Source organism: Ornithorhynchus anatinus, chromosome X1 (genome assembly GCF_004115215.2).
Source record: "Ornithorhynchus anatinus isolate Pmale09 chromosome X1, mOrnAna1.pri.v4, whole genome shotgun sequence".
Classification (NCBI taxonomy): Eukaryota; Metazoa; Chordata; class Mammalia; order Monotremata; family Ornithorhynchidae; genus Ornithorhynchus; species Ornithorhynchus anatinus.
In genome coordinates this window covers 55,213,528-55,238,695 of record NC_041749.1, presented here as the reverse complement: position 1 = coordinate 55,238,695, position 25,168 = coordinate 55,213,528, and the positions used below count along the sequence as shown (strand labels likewise).

At 50.0% G+C, this 25,168-nt stretch overlaps 1 protein-coding gene across 1 annotated transcript in view; it reads left to right on the top strand.

The window, feature by feature from the left end:
• Positions 1–2,170: 2,170 nt before the first annotated feature.
• Positions 2,171–25,168, top strand: part of LOC100088224 (AP-3 complex subunit sigma-2) — a 51,264-nt gene continuing 28,266 nt past the window's right edge. The window contains exons 1-4 of the mRNA XM_029050798.2: positions 2,171–2,288; positions 18,006–18,097; positions 19,121–19,232; positions 24,072–24,143. Of these exons, the coding sequence (XP_028906631.1) occupies positions 2,220–2,288; positions 18,006–18,097; positions 19,121–19,232; positions 24,072–24,143 (345 nt within the window). The 5' untranslated portion in view covers positions 2,171–2,219. The remainder of the gene's footprint in view (positions 2,289–18,005; positions 18,098–19,120; positions 19,233–24,071; positions 24,144–25,168) is intronic.

Below are 25,168 nucleotides of genomic sequence, written 5' to 3'. Positions count from 1 at the left end.
ATGTGGAAAGAGCACAGACCTGAGGGACAGAGGACCTGAGTTTTAATCCCGGCTCTGCCACGTTCCTGATGTGTGACTTTGGGCAAGTCACTTCTCGGGGCCTCGGTTCCCTCAATCAATCAGTGTATTTATTGAGTGCTTACAATGCACAGAATACTGTACTAAGCACTTGGTAGAGTACAACAGAATCGGTAGATGTTCCCTATCCCCAACGAGTCTCATCTGCAGAATGGGGATTGAATCCCCATTTTGAATTTTGATCAAATCCCTGTTCTCCCTCCTATTTAGGCAGTGAGCCCCATGTGGGATCTGATGAACTTGTTTCTAGCCCAGCACTTAGTACAGTGCTTGGCACGTAGCGTGGCTCAGTGGAAAAAGCATGGGCTGGGGAGTCGGAGGTCATGGGTTCTAATCCCAGCTCTGCCTCTTGTAAACTATGTGACTGGGCAAGTCACTTCTCTGTGCCTCAGTTACCTTATCTGTAAAATGGGGATTAAGACTGTGAGGCCCACGTGGGATAACCTGATCACCTTGTAGCCCCCCAGTCCTTGGCACATAGTAAGTGCTTAACAAATACCATCATTATTATTAATAAGTGCTTAACAAAAACCAAAATTATTAATAAATCCCCTTCGATTGATTGAGCCAGTGGGTGGCCCCTGAGAGTTTGTCAGCCCCTTCCCCCTTTCCAGCTCTGGAAGAAGGAACCTCCAGGACCTTGGGATCTCATTGTGGCCAGGGAATGTGTCTGTTGTATTGTACTCTCCCAAGTGCTTAGTACAGTGCTTTGCACACAGTAAGCACTCAATAAATGCGATTGAATGAATGGTGGGGAATGCTTCCATAAGGCTGGGACTGATGGAGATGTTGGGTTGGGTGTGGGGTGCTGTGACCCTTGGAGATGTTGGATTGGGGGGCTGGGACCGATGGAGGTGTAGGATTGGAGGGTAGGGGGCTGATATATTGGGGGGCTGCGACCCATGAAGGTGTTGGGGCATCAGGGGCTGATATATTGGGGAGCTGGGAACCATGGAGAATGTGGACTGGGGAGCTGGGACTGATGGAGGTGTTGGACTGGGAGGGCTAGGGGTTGATATATTGGGGGGGGGCCGGGACCGATGGAGATGTTGGGTTGGGGGGCTGAGCCCCATGGAGATTTTGGGTTGTGTTGGCTGATCCCCATGGAGAAATTGGACTGGGGGGCTGGGACTGGTGGAGGTTTTGGATTAGGGGACTGGGGGCTGGTATATTGGGGGGGCCGGGACCCATGGAGATGTTGGATCGGGGGCCCAGGACCGATGGAGGTGTTGAATTGGGGGGCTGGGAACCATGGAGATTTTGGGTTGTGTTGGCTTGTTCCCATGGAGAGGTTGGACTGGGGGCTGGGACTGGTGGAGGTTTTGGATTGGGGGACTGGGGGCTGATATATTGGGGGTGCCGGGGCCCATGGAGATTCATTCATTCAATAGTATTTATTGAGCGCTTACTATGTGCACAGCACTGTACTAAGCGCTTGGAATGTACAAATCGGTAACAGACAGTCCCTGCCTAATGACGGTCTTACAGTCTAATGGGGGGAGACAGACAGACAAGAACAATGGCAATAAATAGAATCAAGGGGAAGAACATCTCATTAAAACAATAGCAAATAAATAGAATCAGGATTGGGGGGCTGGGAACCATGGAGAAGTTGGATTGGGGGACTGGGACCGATGGATGTGTTGGACTGGGAGGGCTCGGGGCTGATATACTGGGGGGGGGGCGGGCCGGGACCCACGGAGATGTTGGACTGGGGTCTGAGGGCTGATATTGGATTGGGGGCCCGGGGCCGATGGCGATGTTGGGTTGGGGGGCTGAGCCCCATGGAGATTTTGGGTTGTGTTGGCTGGTCCCCATGGAGAAATTGGACTGGGGGGCTGGGACCGGTGGAGGTTTTGGATTAGGGAACTGGGGGCTGATATATTGTGGGGGGCGGAGCCGATGGAGATGGATTGGGGGGGGCTGAGCGCCATGGAGATTTTGGGTTGTGTTGGCCAGTTCTCATAGAGATGGGCCTTTAGTGCCGAGGTCGGGGACGACATTAGCGGAAGGACCGTCGGCTGCGTTCCGCGCAGGCGCGCCGTGTCGGGGGGGGGGACGGAAGGCGCGGAGACACCGACCGGAAGTGGCGGACAGCGCCCCCCAGCGGCTCCGGCGGCCCAGGGCGGCGACGAGGGAAGATGATTCAGGCCATCCTGGTCTTCAACAACCATGGGAAGCCGCGGCTCGTCCGCTTCTACCAGCGCTTCGTGAGTGCACGCCCCTCTCTGTCTGTCTGTCTGAGCCGCCCTGTCTGTGTGGGACCCTGTGGGGTGGGGGTGGGGGGCCCAGGTCGTGTCTCTGTGCGGCCCTGTACATGCATGTGTCTGTCTGCCTCCCCTGCTTAGACCGTGAGCCCGTCAATGGCCAGGGCTGGTCCTTATTTCTTGCCGAATTGTCCATTCCAAGCGCTTACTCCAGTGCTCTGCACATAGGAAGCGCTCAATAAATACTATTGAATGAATGAATGGATGTGGGACCCACTGCCTGGACGTGTGTACACGTCTGTGTGGCCCTGAACGTGACAATGGGACCCTGTGTATACGTGTATGTGCTTCTGCGGCCGTGTGCATGGGGGTGGGGGGGAGGGGGCAGGGTATGAGTGCGAATGTATAATAATTATAATGATGCCATTTGTTAGGCGATTCCTATGCACTGTTCTAAGCGCTGCGGGGTACAAGGTAACCAGGCTCTCGCATTCACCCCGCACATCCAATCCGTCACCAGCGCCTGCCGGTCTCACCTTTACAATAGCGCCAAGATCTGCCCTTTCCTCTCCATCCAAACGGCTATTTTACTGGTACAGGCTCTCATAATATCCCGACTGGATTATTGTGTCAGCCTTCTCTCTGATCTCCCTTCCTCCTGTCTCTCCCCGCTCCAGTCTATTCGTCATTCCGCTGCCCGGCTCATCTTCCTGCAGAAACGCTCTGGGCCTGTCACTCCCCTTCTTAAAAACCTCCAGTGGTTGCCTATCGACCTCCACACAAAACAAAAACTTCTCACTCTAGGCTTCGAGGCTCTCCATCACCTTGCCCCCTCCTACCTCTCCTCCCTTCTCTCTTTCCACTGCCCACTCCGCTCCTCTGCCGCCCACCCCCTCACTGTCCCCCGTTCTCACCTGTCTCGCCGTCTACCCCTGGCCCTCGTCCTACCTCTGTCCTGGAATGCCCTCCCTCCTCACATCTGCTAAACTAACTCGCTTCCCCTCTTCAAAGTCCTACTTAGACCTCACCTCCTCCAAGAGGCCTTCCCAGACTGAGCTTCCCCTTTTCCCTCTGCTCCCTCTGCTCCCTCTCTGCTCCCCCTCCTCCCTCTGCTTCCCCCCTTCCCCCTTCACATCCCCTTAGCTAAGCCCCCTTTCTCTCTGCTCCTCCCCCCTCCCTTCCCCTCCCCTCACCACTGTGCTCGTTTGCATATATTTTTATTACCCTATTTATTTTGTTAATGAGGTGTCCATCCCCTTGATTCTGTTTATCATGATTATGTTGTCTTGTTTTTGTCCATCTGTCTCCCCCGATTAGACTGTAAGTCCGTCACTGGGCAGGGATGGTCTCTATTTGTTGCCGAATTGTCCATTCCAAGCACTCAGTACAGTGCTCTGTACATGTGAGCGCTCAATAAATACTATTGAATGAATGAATGAAAGGTTGTCCCACAGGGGGCTGTCGGTCTTCATCCCCATTTTACAGATGAGGTCACGGAGGCACAGAGAAGTTAAGTGACTTGCCCAACGTCACACAGCTGACAAGTGGCGGAGTCGGGATTGGAACCCATGACCTCAGACTCTCAATGTGCTCCCGCCTTATATGTGCGGGGGACCCAGTGTATGTGTGCATGTATATGTGTGGCTCTGAGTATGTGTGTATCCCAGTGTATTTTTTTGTGTGTGTGGTACTGTTTGAGCAGCAGTAAGCAGAGTAGCTTAGTGGAAAGAGCCCGGGTTTGGGAGTCAGAGGTCATGGGTTCTAATCCCCACTCCACCACTTGTCAGCTATGTGACCTTGGGCAAGCCACTTAACTTCTCTGCACCTCAGTTACCTCATCTGTAAAATGGGGATGAAGACTGTGAGCCCTATGTGGGACAACCTGATTACCTTGTATCTACCCCAGCGCTTAGAACAGTGCTAGGCACATAGTAAGTAAGTGCTTAACAAATACCAACATTATTATTAAGTGCTTATTATGTGCCAGGTACTGTTCCAGGGGCTGGGAAACATAGAAGGTTATCAGGTTGGACACAGACCCTGGAGTTCACAATCTTAATCCCCATTTTACAGAAGAGGTAGCTGAAGTGTAGAGAAATTGTGACGTACGTAAGGTCACACAATAGACAAGTGGCAGGGCTCGGATTAGAACCCAGGTCCTTCTGACTTCCAGGCCTATGTTCTATCCACTAGGCCAGACTGTTTCTATGTGTGAGGTCCACTGTGTGTGTGCGTGCCGCCCAGCGCCTGCCCTCCTGTGTGAATGTGTTTGTGTGTGTGTGTATGGAGTGGAGGAGGAGGGTGGTGGTGGCCAGTCCCTTGCCCATCTCTGCTATTCTGCCCCTTCATGGGGCCACCCCTCCCCATCCTGACCTAAACTGCCCTCGCTGCCCCCCGACCTCATGCTCCTTTGGCTCACACAGTAAGCAATCAGTAGTATTTACTGAGTGCTTACCGAACACAGGGCACTGTACTAAGCACTTCAGAGAGTGTAATACATGTTCCCTGCTCACGAGGAGTTTACGGTCTACATAAAGAGGGAGACAGGTATTAATATAAATAAATTACTTATATGTATATAAGTAACATGGCCTGGTGGGTAGAGGATGGGGCTGGGAGTCAGAAGGGCCTGAGTTCTGATCCCAGCTCCACCAATTATGTGCTGTATGACCTCGAGCAAGTTGTTTCACTTCACCACCGACCCGCAGCCCTGGATCATATGCACAGTCCGCCTCCTTTGCTCTGGTGCTCGAGCTGCAAAGCGCTGCTGGCGGAAATCTCAATATCAGGCCAACTTTGTCCACCTCAAGTTTATCCCTGCCTGCTTTAACTCTGCCCTCTCCTCTCCCTGGCGAAACTATTTCTCCACCCCTTTTGACACCCATGAAGTCACCCTCACCAGTTGTCCAGATATTTAACTCCCTCCTCAGGGCCCCCCCCCCCCCCCCCCCCCCCCCCCCGCCGCCTCCCCGATCCCTTGCCTTCATTGACCTGGCCACCAACTTTATTAAGAAAATTGACACCATCACGTGTGAACTCCATAAAATCACCCCACCCCTTCCTCTGTCCCTCCCCCTTCTGGCCCCCTCTTTAACTCTCCCATCCTTCCCAGCAGTATCTCTAGAGGAGATCTCCTGCCTCCTCTCAAAAGCTACCCCTTCCCCCTGTGTATCTGATTACTGCATCAGCCCTCCTTGCCATCCAGCTCCCTGTCTCTTCCCTCTCCAGTCTGCTGCCCGGATCATTTTTGTCCAGAAATGTTCAGGACATATCACCTGACTCCTCAAAAAACTCCAGTAGTTGCCCATCCACCTCTGCATCCAACAGAAACTCCTCTCCATTGGCTTTAAAGCACTCCACCACCTTGCCCCTTCCTATCTCACTTTGCTTCTGTCCTTCTACAACCCAGCCCATACACTTCGCTCCTCTGGCGCCAACCTTGTCACTGTGTCTCAATCTCACCTCTCTCGCCACTGACCCCTCGCCCACGTCCTGCCTCTGGCCTGGAACACCCTCCCTCCTCAAATCCAACAATTACTCTCCCCCCTTCAAAGCCATATTAAAGGCACAACTCCTCCAGGAGGTCTTCCCAGACTAAACCCCACTTTTCCTCATCTCCCACTCCCTTCTGTGTTGCCCTGGTGTGCTCCCTTTATCTTCATGGCTCCCAGCCCCACGGCACTTATGTACATATCTAATTTATATTAATAATGTCTGTCTCCCTGGCTCTAGACTGTAAGCTCATTGTGGGCAGGGAATGTGACTGTTTATTGTTGTATTATACTCTCCCAAGCGCTTAGTACAGTACTGTGCAGGTAGTAAGCAATCAATAAATACGATTGAATGGATCAGTGAATGAATTCTTTGTGCCTCAACTACCTCATCTGCAAAATGGGGATTGAGACCTGGAGCTCTATATAGGATAGGGACTGTGTCTGATCCCATTATCTTATATCTTCCCCTGTGCTTAGTACAGTGCCTGGCACATAGTAAGCGCTTAACAAATACCACAGTTATTATTATTATAAGTGCTCTGGGGCTGAGGGAGGAGTGAACAAAGAGTACTGATCCAAATGCAATGATTATGCAAAAGGGGGAGGGAGTAGGGGAAATGAGGGCTGAGTCAGAGAAAGCCATTTGGAAGAGACGTCCTTCAATAAGGCTTCGAAAGTGGTGGTTTGTCAGATATGAAAGGGGAGGGAATTTCAGGTCACAGTGCACATCTCTTGCACCACCACAAATCTGCCACAGTCCCAAGCTCCTGATCTTGGTTTTGTCCACTCCCCCCTCCCCTCCAATTCCTGCGCGCACCCCTTCTCCCAGCTGTGTCTGGCCGTCCATCGCTCCACGCCCCGCTGCTCTATCCCCCGGTCTTTCCTGTGGCCCTGCCCTCCTGCTCATGACCCCTCCTCACTCCCAGTCCCCGCCTCAGCCTGGCCCTCAACCTGTTCGCTCTTCCTCCACCCACCTGACACCAAGATGGAGGTTGTGCTCCTCCTGGCTCCTCCTCACCCACATCCCTTGAGTACTACTCCCCATGACCCTCCTCCTCTTTCCATTTGTTCATTCATTTCATCGGATTTAATGAGCACTTACTGTGCCCCAGAGTACTGTGCTAAGCACTTGGGTGAGGGCAATATTAATTCATTCATTTAAAAGTATTTATTGAATGCTTACTATGTGCAGAGAACTGTACTAAGCGCTTGGAAGGTACAAGTCGGCAACAGATAGAGTCCCTGCCCTTTGACGGGCTTACGGTCTAATCGGGGGAGACAGGCAGAAAAGAACGATGGCAATAAATAGAGTCAATATAACAATAAACAGACACATTCTTGATTCTATTTATTACTCTTGATTCTATTTATTGCTCTTGATTCTATTTATTGCTCTTGATTCTATTTACTGCTCTTGATTCTATTTATTGCTATTGTTCTTGTCTGTCCGTCTCCCCCAATTAGACTGTAAGCCCATCAAAGGGCAGGGACTGTCTCTATCTGTTACCGATTTGTACATTCCAAGCGCTTAGTACAGTGCTCTGCACATAGTAAGCGCTCAATAAATACTATTGAATGAATGAATGAATTCCCTGTCCACTTCCAGTTCTCCTTCTCCTCCTTCCCCTTTTCCTCCCACTCCTCCCAGTCCTCCTACTCCCCGCACTATTTCCCGTCCTCCTCCTCTCTACTCTTTGGGAAACTGACTTCCTCACCCAGTCTCATGCTTCCCATCCCAGAATCTCTGTTGCCTATTATTAGTATTATTTATTTTTAATGGTATTTGTTCGGCCCTTACCATGTGCCCAGTTACCATACTAAGTACTGTGGTAGTTAGAAGATAATCAGGTTGCACACAGTCCCTGTCCCACATAGGCTTCAGAGTTTTAATCTCCATTTTACAGATGAGGAAATTAAGGCACAGAGAAGTTAAGTGATTTGCCCAAGGTCACATAGCTGGCAAACGGTGGAGTCAGGGTCAGTTATCAGTTATCGTCCTATCTCCCTCCTACCATTCCTTTCCAAACTCCTAGAACTAGTCGTCTACACTCGCTGCCTTGAATTCCTTAACTCCAACTCTCTCCTGGACCCCCTCCTTGACTCCCAGGCCCGTGCTCTTCCCATTAGGCCGGGCTGTTTCCGTATTATTTATGGCACTTGTTTAGATACATGTATATCTCAACTCTACATATGTATGTTTGTATTAGTCCTACTATTGCAGTCACTCAGTATCTACTGAGCATCTTTTTCTGTGCAGAGCACTGAGCTAAGCACTTGGGAGAACACACACAAATTAGTAGACACAATCCAAGACCTCAAGGGGATACAGACAAGAACAGAAATAGCAGGTAGGAAAGCAGAGTATAAGGATATGTACCTAAGGTTTGTGGGCTGAGTTACTAAGTGCTTAGGGAGTGAGGACTCAAGGGCTTAAGTGATGCAGTAGGGAGGGAAATGGAGGAAGAGATGAGAGATTAGTCAGGGAAGGCTTCCTAGAGGAAAGTATCCTCAGCGGAGAGTATCCTCAGACGAGATCTCCTCCCTCCTCCCACGTGCCACCCCCTCTACCTGTGCTTCGGACCCCATTCCCACTCACCTTATAAAAACTATCACCCCTTCCATCCTCCCCTCCTTAACTTCTATTTTTAACCACTCAATCTCCAATGGCTTCTTCCCCTCTGCCTTCAAACATTCCCACGTCTCCCCCATCCTAAAAAAACCTTCTCTCGACCCCACTTCCCCTTCCAGTTATCGACCTATCTCCCTCCTACCCTTCCTTTCCAAACTCCTAGAACTAGTCGTCTACACTCGCTGCCTTGAATTCCTTAACTCCTACTCTCTCCTGGACCCCCTCCAATCTGGCTTCCATTCCCTCCACTCCACCGAAACTGCCCTCTCAGAGGTCACCAATGACCTCCTTCTTGCCAAATCCAATGGCTCCTACTCTATCCTAATCCTCCTCGACCTCTCAGCTGCCTTTGACATTGTCGATCATCCCCTTCTCCTCCACACCATATCTCACCTTAGCTTCCCGGACTCTGTCCTCTCCTGGTTCTCCTCTTATCTTTCTGGCCGTTCATTCTCGGTCTCCTTCATGAGCTCCTCCTCCCACTCCCATCCACTAACTGTAGGGGTTCCTCAAGGGTCAGTTCTTGGTCCCCTTCTGTTCTCCATCTATACTCACTCCCTAGGTGAACTCATTCGCTCCCACGGCTTCAACTATCATCTCTGTGCAGATGTCACCCAAATCTACATCTCCTCCCCTGTTCTCTCCTCCTCCCTCCAGGCTCGTATCTCCTTCTGCCTCCAGGACGTCTCCACCTGGATGTCTGCCCGCCACCTAAAACTCAACATGTCTAAGACTGAGCTCCTTATCTTCCCTCCCATACCCTGTCCTCTCCCTGACTTCCCTGTCACTGTGGACGGCACAACCATCCTTCCCATCTGACAGGCTCGTAACCTTGGTGACATCCTTGAGTCAGCTCTCTCATTCACCCCACACATCCAATCCGTCACCAACACCTGCCAGTCTCACCTTTACAGTATCGCCAAGATCTGCCCTTTCCTCTCCATCCAAACGGCTGTCGTGCTGGTACAAACTCTCGTATTATCCCGACTGGATTATTGTGTCAGCCTCCTCTTGGATCTCCCTTCCTCCTGTCTCTCCCAACTCCAGTCTATTCTTCATTCCACTGCCCGGATTAGAGAAGCAGCTTGGCCTAGTGGAAAGAGCACAGGCTTGAGAGTCAGAGGTCGTGGGTTCTAATCCCGGCTTTGCCACTTGTCTGTTGTGTGACCTTGGGCAAGTTACTTAACTTCTCTGTGCCTCAGTTACCTCATCTGTAAAAATGGGGATTTTAAAATGTGAGCCCCACATGAGACAATCTGATTACCCTGCATCTACCCCAGCACTTAGAACAGTGCTCTGCCCATAGTAAGCGCTTAACAAATACCATAATTATTATTGTCTTCCTACAGAAACACTCTGGGCATGTCACTCCCCTCCTCAAAAACCACCAGTGGTTGCCTATCAACCTCTGCACGTAACAGAAACTCCTCACTCTTGGCTTCAAAGCTCTCCATCACCTTGCCCCCTCCAACCTCACCTCCCTTCTCTCTTTCTACTGCCCACCCCGCACGCTCTGCTCCTCTACTGCTCACCTCCTCACCGTCCACTGTTCTCGCCTATCCCGCTGTCGACCCCCAGCCCACATCCTCCCGCTGTCCTGGAAAGCCCTCCCTCCTCACCTCCACCAAACCAACTCTCTTCCCCTCTTCAAAGCCCTACTGAAAGCTCACCTCCTCCAAGAGGCCTTTCCAGACTGAGCCTCCCCCTTTCCCTCTGCTCCTTCTCCCCTTCCCTTCCCCCACCATCTCCTCCCCCCCTTCCCCTCCGCACTGTGCTCATTTGTATATATTATTTGTATATATTATTACCCTATTTATTTTGTTAGAGGTGTTCATTGCCTTGATTCTATTTATCTTGATGATGTCTTGTTTTTGTTTTGTTCTGTTTTGCTTTGCTGTCTGTCTCCCCTATTTAGACTGTGAGCCCATCATGGGGCAGGGATTGTCTTTGTTGCCGAATTGTACATTCCAAGTGCTTAGTAGAGTGCTTGGCACAGAGTAAGCGCTCAATAAATACTATTGAATGAATGAATGGATGAATGAGATGCCATTTCAGAAGGATTTCTTAGCTCGAGAGAGTGGTGGTCCATGATATATGAAGCGGGAGGGAATTCCAGTAGAAGGGAGGACATGAGCAAGAGGTCGATGGTGAGAGGCAAAAGGGAGGCATGATAAGGAGGTAGAGCAGTGAGACTTAGTGGATAAAGCATGGGCCTGGGAGTCAGAAGGACCCGGGTTCTAATCCTGGATCTGCACTTGTCTATTGTGTGACCTTGGCTGAGACACTTCACTTTTGTGCCTCACTACCTTCGTCTGTAAAATGGGGATTAAGACTGTGAGCCCAATGTGGGACGTGGATTGTGTCCGACTTGATTATCTTATATCTACCCCAATGCTTAGTACAGTGTTTGACACACAGTTAAACACTTAAATACCATAGTAATAGTCATTATTACTATGTATGCAGTGCCTGGTGCTGTTTTTATTTTATTGTATTTTTAAAAATGGTATTTAAGTGCTTACTTTGTGCCAGGCACTGTACTAAATGCTGGAGTAAATACAAGCTAGTCAGGTTACACACAGTCCAAACTTTCCCACTTATCTCTTGTTCTTTACAGAGCTTTTTCCCAGAGAGCTGCTCCTTTCTTGACAGCTTACTTTGAGCATAGCTATCAATCAGTCAGTCAATGTCATTTATTGAGTGCTTGCTATGTGCAGAGCCCTGTACTAAGTGCTTGAGAGATTACAGTACCACAGAATGAGCAGATATGTTCCCTGTCCATAGTGAATCAGTCGTATTTATTGAGCACATACTGTGTGCAGAGCACTGTATTAAGCGCTTTGGAGAGTACAGTATAACAGTATTACAGACACATTCCCTGCCCACAACCAGCTTACAGTCAAGGGAGGGAGATGGGCATTAATATATCAGTCTAGGGGGGTAGCGATGAAAGGATGTTGAATCGAACACGGTCACTGGTCCTGGGGAACCCACAGTCCACCAACATGATGACTGTTGTTTATTATCCTCTCCCAAGTGCTCAGTATAGCTCTCTGCACATAGTAAGCACTCAGTAAGTACCAAGTGATGCTGATGATCCCGCTACCACGTAAGTACAATCATCCTATCCCACCTAGATTACTGCATCAGTATCTTTCTACAGAAACGCTCTGGGCATGTCACCCTCCTCCTCAGAAATCTCCAGTGGTTGCCTATCAATCTTTGCACAAAACAAAAACTCCTCACTCTTGGCTTTAAAACTCTCCATCCCCTGGCCCCTCACCTCCATTCTCTCCTCCTGCATCTCAGCCTGCACACTCCATTCCTCTGGTGCTAGCCTCCTCACTGTGCCTCGATCTCACCTGTCCTGCCGCCGACCCCTGGCCCACGTCCTACCTCTGGCCTGGAACGCCCTCCCTCCTGAAATCCACCAAACAATCACTCTTCCCCCCTCCAAAACCCTACTGAAGGTGCACCTCCTCCAAGAGGCCTTCCCAGCCTAAGCCCCACTTTTCCTCAGCTCTCAATCCCTTCCAAGTCACCCTGACTCGCTCCCTTTGCTTTTCTCCCCCTCCCCGCCCCACAGCACTTATGTATATATGTATATATCTATAATTCTATTTATATTGATGTCTGTTTACTTGTATTGATGTGTGTCTCCCCAGCTCTAGACTGTGAGCCCATTGTGGGCTCTCTCTTTATTGCTGTATTGTACTTTCCAAGCGCTTAATACAGTGCTCTGCACACAGTAAGCGCTCAGTAAATACATTTGATTGAATGAATGATGATGATAAGCAGGGAAAGAAATGAGTGACTCTTTCCAAGTCTTCTGTCAAGATGTTACCCTTGAGGCCCCCGGGATGAGGCAAAGATACGCCTGCCCTGAATACTGAAATTAACCCTGTAGAATCTCATTTGGCGTGGGGGACCAATTCAGAAGAAAAGAGGAAAAAAAGATCTTTCCCTGGTTTTGTGGGCCCGCCAGAGCAACTTGGCAAGTTGTACCGTCTTTGGGTTATTTATGGGTAAATATCAGCTGTGGTTGGCACGGGTTGGGAGCACCACGCGCTGGAATCCTGCCGACAGACCGTCAGGAGATGAAAGAAGGCAATGTGAATCCTGCTGCTCAGAGCAAATAAACCAAACCAAATGTACCGTCAGATAGTAGTAGTAATAATAATTGTGGTATTTGTTAAGCACTTACTGTGTGCCAGGCATTTTACTAAGTGCTGGGGTGAATACAAGCAATAGGGGTGGACATAGTCCCTGTCCCGCATGGAGCTCTACAGGCATTTATAGATGAGGTAGCTGAGACACGGAGAAGTGAAGTGACTTGCCCAAAGTCACACAGCAGACAAGTGGCGGAGCCGGGATTAGAACCTATGACTTTCTGACTCCCAGGCCCGTGCTCTATCCGTTAGGCCATACTGTTTCTGGTCTGAGACACTAAGTGCACGTATTCCCAGTGATGACGGCTTCGATATTGAGACCCCGGAGCCCAGGGGAGCTGTTTTGGGGTCTAGTGGCTTGCCCAGTGCCCCTCACACGTTCACTTCTTTGCCAGTTGTGTTCTCCACCCCGGGGCAGGGGAGCAGCCCGTGGCGACATGCACAGCCAGGCAGGTTTTCTGACAGGGTGAGCAAAACAGAGCGCTGATGCTCTGCCCTAAGCATTACGACCCTCCAGACGGCCGCCCTGGGGACAGTCGTGGGCTCTGCAGTCCACAAGAGTGATTTTTTGGGGGGTTCCAGCTGGGCCTGTCCATCTCCCGGAACACCGCGGTGGATCCTTTTAGTCAGAAACCTGTGACCGTCAGTGCCCAACCCCCCGGCAGGTAGTTCTGAGACTAGAACCAAAGCCGCCTCGTCCTCAGAGCAACTCTCTTTTCCCTGGACCCAGGAGGCCCTTAATAAATACTACTACTACTAATGATGATTGTAGTATTTCAGTTAAATAGTCGTATTTACTGAGTGCTTACTATGTGCAGAGCACTATACTAGGCACTTGGAAAAGTACAGTATAACAGAGTTGGTAGGCACATCCTCTGCCCACAATGAGCTTACAGTCTAGAGGAGGAGACAGACATCTTGATTCTATTTACTGCTATTGTTTTTGTCCATCTGTCTCCCCCAATTAGATTGTAAGCCCGTCAATGGGCATGGACTGTCTCTATCTGTTGCCAACTTGTACATTCCAAGCGCTTAGTACAGTGCTCTGCACATAGTAAATGCTCAATAAATACTGTTGAATGAGTTAATATGAATAAATAAATAGTATTTAAGTGCTTACTGTGTGCCAGGCACTGAAATGGGGTAGATACAAGATAATCGAGTTGGACACAGTCCCTGCTTACCTGGGGCTCACAATCTTAATCCCCATTTTACAGATTAGAGAAGCATTTTAGAGAAGCAGCGTGGCTCAGTGGAAAGAGCACGGGCTTTGGAGTCAGAGGTCATGGGTTCAAATCATTCATTCAATAGTATTTATTGAGCGCTTACTATGTGCAGAGCACTGTACTAAGCGCTTGGGATGAACAAGTCGGCAACAGATAGAGACAGTCCCTGCCGTTTGACGGGCTTACAGTCTAATCGGGGGAGACGGACAGACAAGAACAATGGCACTAAACAGCGTCAAGGGGAAGAACATCTCGTAAAAACAATGGCAACTAAATAGAATCAAGGCGATGTACAATTCATTAACAAAATAAATAGGGTAACGAAAATATATACAGTTGAGCGGAACCCAGCTTGGCCACTTGTCAGCTGTGTGACTTTGGGCAAGTCACTTCACTTCTCGGTGCCTCAGTTCCCTCATCTGTAAAATGGGGATTAAGACTGTGAACCCCACGTGGGACAACCTGATTCCCCTGTGTCTACCCCAGCGCTTAGAACAGTGCTCGGCACATAGTAAGCGCTTAACAAATACCAACATTATTATTATTATTAGATGAGGGAACTGAGGCCCAAAGGAGCAAAGTAACTTTCATTCATTCATTCAGTCGTGTTTATTGAGCACGTACTGTGTGCAAAGCACTTTACTAAGTGCATGGGAGAGTACAATATAACAGTAAACAGTCACATTCCTTGCCCACAGTGAGCTTGGCCAGGGTCATATGGCAGGCAAGTGGCAGACATGTCAGGTCTTTCTGACTCCCAGGTCCGTGCTCTAGCCACTAGGCTATGCTGCTTCTCTTTTCGAATGGGCTCCTATTTTATACCTTGGGAGTTTACAGGAGCACCGTAGGGGAAAGAGGGGGCTAGTCTTTCCCTGGGCCTCTGCATTAAGCTGGGTCTACCACCAGCTCCACACTGGGGAACCTCTCCTTTGAGGGTAACCCAGCTTCTTCCTCCTCCTATGGGCTCCACTGTGTTAGGTAGGTAGTTGGGAGATGAGATGAGAGGGAGATGAGGGTGACTTTGGCTTGGGATGTCTCCCAGAGTCCGTGATGGCGGTTTGAAACCAACACCTACCCAACATCTCCAAGATCCACCCTTACCTCTCCATCCAAACTGCTACCTTGCTGGTACAATCTCTCCTAATATCCCGACTGGATTATTGCATCAGCCTCCTTTGTGATCTCCCATTCTCCTGTCTCTCCCCACTTCACTCCACTGCCCGGATTATCTTTCTGCAGAAAAGTTCTGGGCTTGTCACCCTCCTCCTCAAAAATCTTCAGTGGTTGCCTCCGTATCAGGCAAAAACTCCTCACTCTTGGCTTCAAAACTCTCCATCACTTTGCCCCCTCCTACTTCCCCTCCCTTCTCTCCTTCTACAGCCCAGCCTGCACACTCTGCTCCTCTGCGGCCACTAACCTCCTCACCTGGCCTCGTTCTCACCTGTCCCGATGTCGACCCCGGCCCACCGTCCTACCTCTGGCCTGGAATGCCCTCCCTCCTCACATCTGCCAAATGAACTCTCTTCCCCGCCTTCAAAGCCCTACTGAGAACTCACCTCCTCCAGGAGGCCTTCCCAGACTGAGCCCTCCCTTTCCCTCTGCCCTTCCTCCCCTCCCCATTCCCCCTACTCCCTCCCTCTGCCCTACCCCCTTCCCCTCCCCACAGCACTTGTGTATATTTATACATATTTATTACTCTGTTTTATTAATGATGTGTATATATCTTTGATTCTATTTATCTATTTTGATGGTATTGATGCCTGTCTATTTGATTTGTTTTGTTGTCTCTCTCCCCCCTCTAGACTGAGCCCATTGTTGGGTAGGGATTGTCTCTATCTGTTGCCGAATTGTACTTTCCAAGCACTTATTACAGTGCTCTACACACAGTAAGTGCTCAGTAAATATGATTAAACAATTGATGAATGAATGAAAAATGCCCTGGTGCAATTTCTTACGTTTTCAATGGAAAAGTCATTCATTCCTTAGGGTGACCTGTCCCAATCAATAGCAGGTAGCACCATCTTTTTTTTTTCCCTAAGTGGTATTCAAGATCCTACTACATGGCAGGCACTGTACTAAACGCTGGGATAGACAGAAGCTAATCAGGTTGGTCACAGTCCCTGTCCCACATGGGGCTCACTGTCTTAATCCCCATATTACAGATTCATTCATTCAGGCATATTTATTGAGTGCTTACTGTGTGCACAGCACTGTACTAAGCACTTGGAAAGTAAATTCGGCAACAACCAGAGACAATCCCTACCCAACAACGGGCTCATAGTCTAGAAGGGAAGAGACAGACAAGAAAGCAAAGCAAAACAAGTAGACATCAGTAGCATATTGATACAGATGAGGGACCTGAGGCCCTGGGAAGTGAAGTGATGTGCCCAACGGACGGGTGGCAGAGCTGGAATTAGAACCCAGGTCCTTCTGCCTCCCGGGCCCGGGCTCTGTCCACTAGCCCACGCTGCATCCCTAACGTGAGACCACAAGAGCAGCCTTAAAACCATGTTCAGAATTTTGTCTCCTGTCACCGGATTGTTAGGCTGGTTGAGGTAGCACCCCACCCTACTTACGTCCGTAGCCGTAATTTATTGATTTCTATTAACGTCTAACAGTCAAGGGGGACTCTTGACTCTAAGCTTGTTGTGGGCAAGGAACATGTCTATCAGCTCTGTTGTATCATATTCTCCCAAGCGCTTAGTACACTGCTTTGCAAACAGAAAGGGCCCAGTAAATACGATTGGCAGATTGTTGTTATTATGGTGTCTGTTTTGTGCTTACTATGTGTCAAGCACTGATATTAGTGCTGGGTAGGTATAAGTTCATCAGGTTGGACACAGTCCCTGTCTCACCCGGGGCTACCAGTTTAAGTAGATCTCCCAGAAGAGGACTTGAACAGCAGGGACAAGAGACTGGCAAGTCCCTATCGAAATAATAATTGTGACATTTGTTAAGCATTTACTATTTGCCAGTCACTGTACTAAGCACAGGGGTAAATACAAGGTAATCGGGTTGGACACAGTCCCTGTCCCACATAGGGATCACAGTTTTCATGTCCATTTTACAGATGAGGCCACTAGAGAAGTGAAGTGACTTGCCCAAGCTCACAAAGCAGATAAATGGCAGAGCTGGGACTCCTGACCCCCAAGCCTGTGGCCTATCCATTGCACTTCGAGTCTGTATCCTTTAGGCTACAGATATCTTCCCCCACTCAGCCCCAGAGCACTTGTGGACGAGTCAGAGGACGTGGGTTCTAATCCCGGCTACGCCAGTTGTCTGCTCTGTGACCTTGGGCAAATCACTTAGCTTCTCTGTGCCTCAGTTACCTCATTTGTACAATGGGGATGAAGACTGTGAGCCCCACGTGCGACATCCTGATTACCTCATATTTACCCCAGCGCTTAGAACAGTGCTTGGCACATAGTAAGTGCTTAACGAATACCATCATTATTATTATTATCCCTAATTTATTTTTATTAATGTCTACCTCCCTCTTTAGATTGTGAGCTTCTTGTTGGCAGGGGAACGTGTCTACCAACTCTGATATATTATACTCTCCTAAGTGCTTAGTACAGTGCTCTGCCCTCCAGAAGCGCTCAATAAATAGCATCGCTAGGTTCTGCTGCTGTGGAAGCAGGAAGGCAAACGTACTGCCAGCAAGGGCAGTTCTTGTCAGGGCCATGGCGCTATGGGTGGTGAATGGGAAACACTGGGAGCCCAAGCAGGTGGTATTGGTTGCTGCCTAATAATGATGGTATTTGTTAAGTGCTTACTATGTGTCAAGCACCATTCTGAGTGTTGGGGTAGATACAAGGTAACCAGGTTGGAGACAGTCCATGTCCCACATGGGACTCACAGTCTTAATCCCCATTTTACAGATGAGGTCATTGAGGCCCAGAGAAGTGAACTGACTTGCCCAAGATCCCACAGCAGACAAGTGGCTGATCCAGATTAGAACCTGGATCCTTCTAACTCCCAGGCTTGTGCTGTATCCACTAGGCCATGCTGCTTCTGCGGCAGAGGCTAGGCCTCTGCTGGGGAAAACGATTTAAGGGAGGGGAGAGCCCAGGTGTGAGGGCCTCTCTGCTGAGGAGGTGGCAGGGGTCAGGTTGCCCTCCTCGTTGCTCTCGGAGCCCAGGGCTCTGCCACCCCCATGCCCGAGTGGCCCGTGACCCACCCGCTTCTCTTCTTGCCCGCAGCCAGAGGAGATCCAGCAGCAGATCGTCCGGGAGACTTTCCACCTGGTCCTCAAGCGAGATGACAACATCTGCAACTTCCTGGAGGGCGGAAGGTGAAGGCTGAGGCAGCTCCCGTTCTTCTCTGGACCCCCGGGCGTGCACCTCTGGTCCCCGCTGCCTGCAGGATGGGCGGCGGAAATGGGGACCCATTCCCACCACCCCTTAGCTCTCCATCCTGCTGGTTGGTCGCCTCCAGCTTCCGGCCCCTGCACCTGGCCATCCCCAGGGTAGCGGGTCTGTGGGCGGGAAGGGCCAGGAGGTGCCACGGGTCCTCCCACCCCGGGATGGTGGGCGGAGCTGGTCCACCCGTCACCAGCTGAAGACCAGTGGGAACGAGGGCCTCGGACACGGTGACAGAGACGGGCCAGGCTGAGGCCGTGGGGCTCAGCCCACCCTGTCACTTCTGGCCAGAATTCTCTGTGTGTTTCTGGAAATACTCTTGGCTGGCTGGCTGACTGACCGATTGATTGATTGATTGATTGATTGATGAGCAAATGGCAGCATGAGTACCTACCCTCTGCCCCTTTTCCTCCTCCCCATTGCCTCCACCCGGAGGTCTAGTCACCCAAACTTGCATTTGCCAGTGGATAAATTTCAGCAGTGTTGATGTCTCCTTTGAGGAATGAAGGAAAAATATGTGTGTGTGTGTTTTTACACACCTTGAGAGAGGTAGTTGGGTTATTATATCAGTCAATCAGTGGTATTTATTGAGGGCTTTGTGCAGAGCAATGTACTATTCACTTGGGAGAGTACATTGCAAGAGTACAATGGGAGTGTAACCCCGGCTCCAGGCTTGCCTGCTGTGTGGCCTTGGGCAGGTCATTTCTCTGTGCCTCAGTTCCCACATCTGTAAAAGGGATATTAAGACTGTGAGTCCTACATGGGACATGGAATTTGTCCAATCTGATTAGCTCTCATCTACCCCAGCACTTAGTACAGTGCCTGGCACATAGTAAGCGATCAATAAATACCATTATAAAAAAAGAGTTAGCAGCCAGGGTCTCTGCCCACCGCAGGTCTTACATGTATATATTTAGAGAGTGACCCAGGCCCTCCCTGTCTGTGTTTTCCTACAGTTTGATTGGCGGCTCTGACTACAAGCTGATCTACCGTCACTATGCCACGCTATACTTCGTGTTCTGTGTGGATTCCTCGGAGAGTGAGCTGGGCATCTTGGACCTGATTCAGGTACGCCCAGTGTTAGGTCGTCCCACTGGCTCCCTGAGGCCTCCCAGGGGTTTTCCTCCAGGGACCCCGTGTCCATGGAGCGTCATGCCGGTGCCCCAGATGAGACCAGGCTGGCAAAAGTGGGGCAGCCGGAGCAGGCGCCGGTAGGAGGTGCTTATTGCCGCCTTCCCCTCCTTGGACTTCAGGGCTTCATGTGGGGCACAGCAATCAATCAGTAGTATTTATTGAGTGCCTACTGTGTGTGGGACGTGGTAATAATAATGTTGGTATTTGGTAAGCGCTTACTATGTACAGAGCACTGTTCTAAGCGCTGGGGTGGATACAGGGTAATCAGGTTGTCCCACGTGAGGCTCACAGTTAATCCCTATTTTACAGATGAGGTAACAGGCACAGAGAAGTTAAGTGACTTGCCCACAGTCACACAGCTGACAAGTGGCCAAGAAACGATCTGACAAGAAACGATCTGGGCATGTCACTCCCCTTCTTAAACAACTCCAGTGGTTGCCTATCAACCTCCGCTCCAAACAAAAACTCCTCACTCTAGGCTTCTAGGCATCACCTTGCCCCTTCCTACCTCTCCTCCCTTCTCTTTTTCTACCGCCCACCCTGCACGCTCCGCTCCTCTGCCGCCCACCTCCTCACCGTCCTTAGGTCTCGCCTATCCTGCCGTCGACCCCCGGGCCACGCCCTCCCGCGGTCCTGGAACGCCCTCCCTCCTCACCTCCGCCAAACTGATTCTCTTCCCCTCTTCAAAACCCTACTTAAAACTCACCTCCTCCAAGAGGCCTTCCCAGACTGAGCTCCTCTTCTCCCTCTACTCCCTCTACCACCCCCCCCTTCACCTCTCCGCAGCTTAACCCTCTTTTCCCCCCATTTCCCTCTGCTCCTCCCCCTCTCCCTTCCCATCCCCTCAGCACTGTCCTCGTCCGCTCAACTGTATATATTTTCATTACCCTATTTATTTTGTTAATGAAATGTACATCGCCTTGATTCTATTTAGTTGCCATTGTTTTTATGAGATGTTCTTCCCCTCGACTCTATTTATTGTCATTGTTCTTGTCTGTCCGTCTCCCCCGATTAGACTGTAAGCCCATCAAATGGCAGGGACTGTCTCTATCTGTTGCCGACTTGTTCATTCCAAGCGCTTAGTACAGTGCTCTGCACATAGTAAGCGCTCAATAAATACTATTGAATGAAAAGTGGCCGAGCCGGGATTCGAACCAATGACCTCTGACTCCCAAGCCCGTGCTCTTTTCACTGAGCCACGCTGCTATTCATTCATTCATTCATTCATTCATTCATTCGTATTTATTGAGCGCTTACTCTGTGTAGAGCACTGTACTAAGCACTTGGAAAGTACAATTCAGCAATAAAGAGAGACAATCCTTGCCCACACCGGGTTTACAGTCTAGAAGTGGGGAGACAGACATCAAAACAAGCAAACAGGCATCAATTTAAATGAACAGAATTATAGATATATACATAAGGGCCATGGGGTGGGGGGAGAGGGGAAGCGCTTGGAAGAGTCCACTTTAACAACATAGCAGAGTGGGTAGGCTGAGAGTAGAAGGAAGCGGCCTTGTTGTCCTGGGAAACACAAGCTTCCTTCAGCTTTGTTTCTTAGTGTATCTGTGAGACACTTGTGCGCGTGTTTCGAGGGAGCACGAGCTTCCCTCAGCTTTGTTTCTTGTTATATGTGAGATGTGTGTATATGTACATGTGTGTCGGGGAGCACAAGCTTCCCTCAGCCTTGTTTCTTGGTGTGTGTGTGTATATGTGCCCATGTGTTGGGGGGAAAGTGTGGGCCAGGAGTCAGGCGCCATTCCAAGGTCCAGAAGCGATGTGATTGAGGAGTTGGAGGCAGAAGAGTCATTCATTCGTTCATTCAATTGTATTGATCACTTACTGTGTGCAGAGCACTGTACTAAGCGCTTGGAATGTACAATTTGGTAACAGATAGAGACAATCCCTGCCCAACAAGGGGCTCACAGTCTGAAAGGGGGAGACAGACAGCAAAACAAAACAAGTAGTCAGGCATCAATACCATCAAAATAGATAAATAGAATCATAGATATATATACATCATTAATAAAATAAAGTAATAAATAATATATACAAATATACACAAGTGCTGTGGGGAGGGGAAGGGGGTAAAGCAGAGGGAGGGAGTAGGGGGAATGGGGAGGGGAAGAGGAGCAGAGGGAAAGGGAGGGCTTAGTCTGGGAAGGCCTCCTGTAGGAGGTGAGCTCTCAGTAGGACTTTGAAGAGGGGAAGAACAAGGTGCAGTTAGGAGCACTTGGGAGGAGTGAAGAATGGGAGCGAGGAGAAGCCAGTGAGGGAGAGCTCCAAGCTTTACTTGAAGCCAGGAGTGGAGCTCTGAGTGGGCCCGGCATCCGGGGACTACGGGGGAAAAGGGGAGGCAGAGGAGAAAGAAGAAGGGGAAGGGAGAAGTACAAGGATCAAAAAGAAGAGGGTGACCTCCTCCTCCACCATCCCCCCGCTTCTGGACGCATCCCCTGGCTTTACCTCACTCCCAGCCCATCGATTCCACCCCCATGGGACCGCGCGGAATGTCCAGTCTAAGTAGCCACGATGTTGCTGGGACTCCAGGGTTCTGCTCCCTGCTCACACCCAGTCATTGTTTTTGCCCCAAGGGGCCGGGGCCCCGGGCTTGGGAACTGCCAGGACTGCACCCAGCTCACGCTGTGGAAACCCCCAGCCCTCATTTGCAGCCAGGGAAGCCTGGCCTGTGCTCAAAAATGGTCTGTTTATACTGGAAGGACCCCAGCCCACTCTTGGCCTCTGCAGCATCCCCAAGGATTCCATCCCAAGTCAGTCAGTCGTATTTATTGAGCACTTACTGTGTGCAGAGAACTATACTAAGCGCTTGGGAAAGTACAGTATAACGATATAAGAGACACATTCCCTGCCCACAGTCAGCAATAGGGAGAAGCCTGGGCTAGGTATACTGCCTTTCCTGCCTGAAAAACTGGGGCGAAGCTAATGGTGTGACTAATTCAGGTTAAATCTAAAGGGCGCAAGGGGCAATATCCTAATCAGTCAGTCATATTTTTTTGAGCGATTACTGAGCGCTTACAAGCGCTTGGGAGAGTACAATATAACAAGAGTTGGTAAACACTATCCCTTCCCACAAGGGTATTTCAATCTACAGGGGATGATTATGTTTAGAAATTGTAATTATTAATATAAGTAAATGTGTCACGGATTTATATATAAGTACTGTGGGGCTGAGGGTGGGGTGATAAGGGGATCAAATCTAAGTGCAAGGGCGACGCAGAAGGGAGTGGGAAATGAGAAATGAGGGCTTATTTGGAGAAGGCCTCGTGGAGGAGATGTGCTTTTAATAAAGCTAATAATTCTCAGTGGTTTATAGCTGGTCCATTGGGCTGAGAGTTGTCTGAGAAGCAGCACTACCTAACGGACCTGGGCATCAGAGGGACCTCGGTTCTCGTCCTGGCTCCTCCACTTGTCTGCTGTGTGACGTTGGGCAACTCACTTTACTTCTCAGTGTCTTAGTTACCTTGTCTGTAAAATGGAGATAAAGACCGTGTGTCCCTTGTGGGCCAGGGACTGTGCCCAACCTGATTGCCTTGTATCTGTCCAGCACTCAGTACAGTGCCTAGCACGGAGTAAGCGCTTAACAAATGTCATTTTATTTTTTAAAAATCCCGTTGGTATTTTTATGCCAATATCTATCTCCGATGGCCACCTGGGGGGGCTCTGAGTCAGGCACCTGGGCCAGCAGTCAGCTGCTGCTTTCCCAAGATTGGCAGTCAGTCAGTGACCCGCCCCATGCCTGCCATGCCATTGATCTATTTCCAAGAAAAGGAAAAATGACAATTTTAAGATGGAGTGAAGCTGAAAATAAATTGTACTGTGAGGGGGAAAAAAAGGAAAAAGCTCAGAAATGCAAGAGAAGCATCATGGCGTAGTGGCTAGAGCATGGGCCCAGGAGTCAGAAGTGACCCTGGGCGAGTCACTTAACTTCTTTGCGCCTCAGTTACTTCATCTGTAAACGAGATTAAGACTGGGAGCCTCATATGGGACAGGGACTTTATCCAGGGTCATTGTCTTGTATCTACCCCAGTGCTTTAATATAGTGCCTGTTACATTGTGCTTAACAAATACCTTAAAAAAAAAAAGTTTGAGTTTTAGCCAGTGGTGAGCACATGTTTTTATTCTTCCTGGTTTGGGATGATTTCATGGGCCCCATTTACCAGAAAAACGCAGACTTCCTATGATCCCACGACATTTCTCTTGATTGGGGGGGGGGGGGGACCCCTGAATCCCCACCTGCTTGAGAGCTTTTGCATTCTCCTCCCAAACCACCAGACCAGTGGGAGGTCTGGAGGAGCGTTTGAGCTGCAGAACCTAGCTGCCAGAGTCATGACGGAGGGAGTCCCGAGCCAAACATGAAAAATCTCAGCAGAAAAGCTTCCGGCTCCATATAATTGATTCCAGAACACTTATCGTTGTACTACTCCCGCAAATTGGACCGTACCAGCTGGCTTTTGCCACCAATTATTTGGGAAGAGGAGAACTGCATCAGCATCCGTTAGTGGCGTCCCGAGACAGTGCCTCTGAAACCTGTCTCAAAGATTTGACTGTTGTCCGTGCACTCGGAGGGCAAGGCCTTAAAGCCCGAGGGCATGCCAGGGATTTCTAGGAACATCTCAGAGGGGGTGGAAGCAGGTCATCAGCTACACATGCTCACTCACCCCCAGGCTTCCCCTCAACATTCTCGGCTGCTCCACCCACCCACCTCTCCTTTCCCTCCTTCCCAGCTCGAATCTGAATGTGGCTCTCTCCTTCTTCCAGGTCTTCGTGGAGACCTTGGACAAGTGCTTTGAAAACGTCTGCGAATTGGACTTGATCTTTCACATGGATAAGGTACAATGGCAAAGCCAGTCCGGTCCCTGGAATGGAGCCCCGGGGCTTCCTCAGCTCCCACGGCCCCACTGGGGAACACAGCGAGTAGTTGAGGATCGTGCTCAGTGCCTGCTCGAGTTCAGTTCCTTTAGTGGGGGTAGGCTTACTGTCTCCTCACCTTCCCCCCTCATCATCCTCACCATCGCCTTCAACAGCATCCCGGATCTGCCTTTACACTCGGGCCAAGCTCTCGGCTGTATCACTGGAGTTGATGGCAGGTCTTTCCTGGCCTTCCCTGTTTACACTCCCCCTCCCTCTTTACACTGTCCGTTGCTGTTCAGCTCTTCCCGAAGCCGCCCTGGGCACCCCACCTCTGTCCAGTGGCCACCCACACCAAGCCGTCCCTCCTCTCCTTTGGCTTCAGAGCCCTCCTGGAGCTCCCCCAAAACCCAGATCAGCTCTCCCTTCAGCAGCCGCTCCTGCTCCTGCTCCTCCCGCCCCCCAAACTCGCCTCCTAACTGCACCTCATTCAGCCTCCAAACCCTCAATCGGAAGTCCCTGTACTCCAGAAGTCCCCTTCCTTCCATGCCCCTTCACAGTATGTCACACCACCGCCCTCCCCACCTTCAAAGCCCTCCTAAAAGCCTGCCACCTCCGGGAGGCCATCCCCGGTTAATTAACCACACCCTGATCATGTCAGCCCCACACCGCCCAAAGAACTTATGTATTTCATTCCTAGCCACAGCCCTTATGTACATTGTAGATCTTTATTTGTATATTTGTATTTTCAATTTGTTTATTCAATTATTCATCCTGATGCATTTGTACTCAACTTCTTAAATCCTTGCTTGTAGCCTTGCTCTTCCTCCTACTTCCGCTAGCTGTAAATTGTGTCTGCCTGTCTTCCTGTCTCCACTGCAGACTGTAAGTTCTGGGAGGGCAGTGATCGAACGTTTTGCTACCCTAACGGAACTCTCTGAAGATTTAAGGAGAGGGTGCCTTCCATGCAGAGAGATCCTTGCTAGATTTTAAATTATATGCTATTT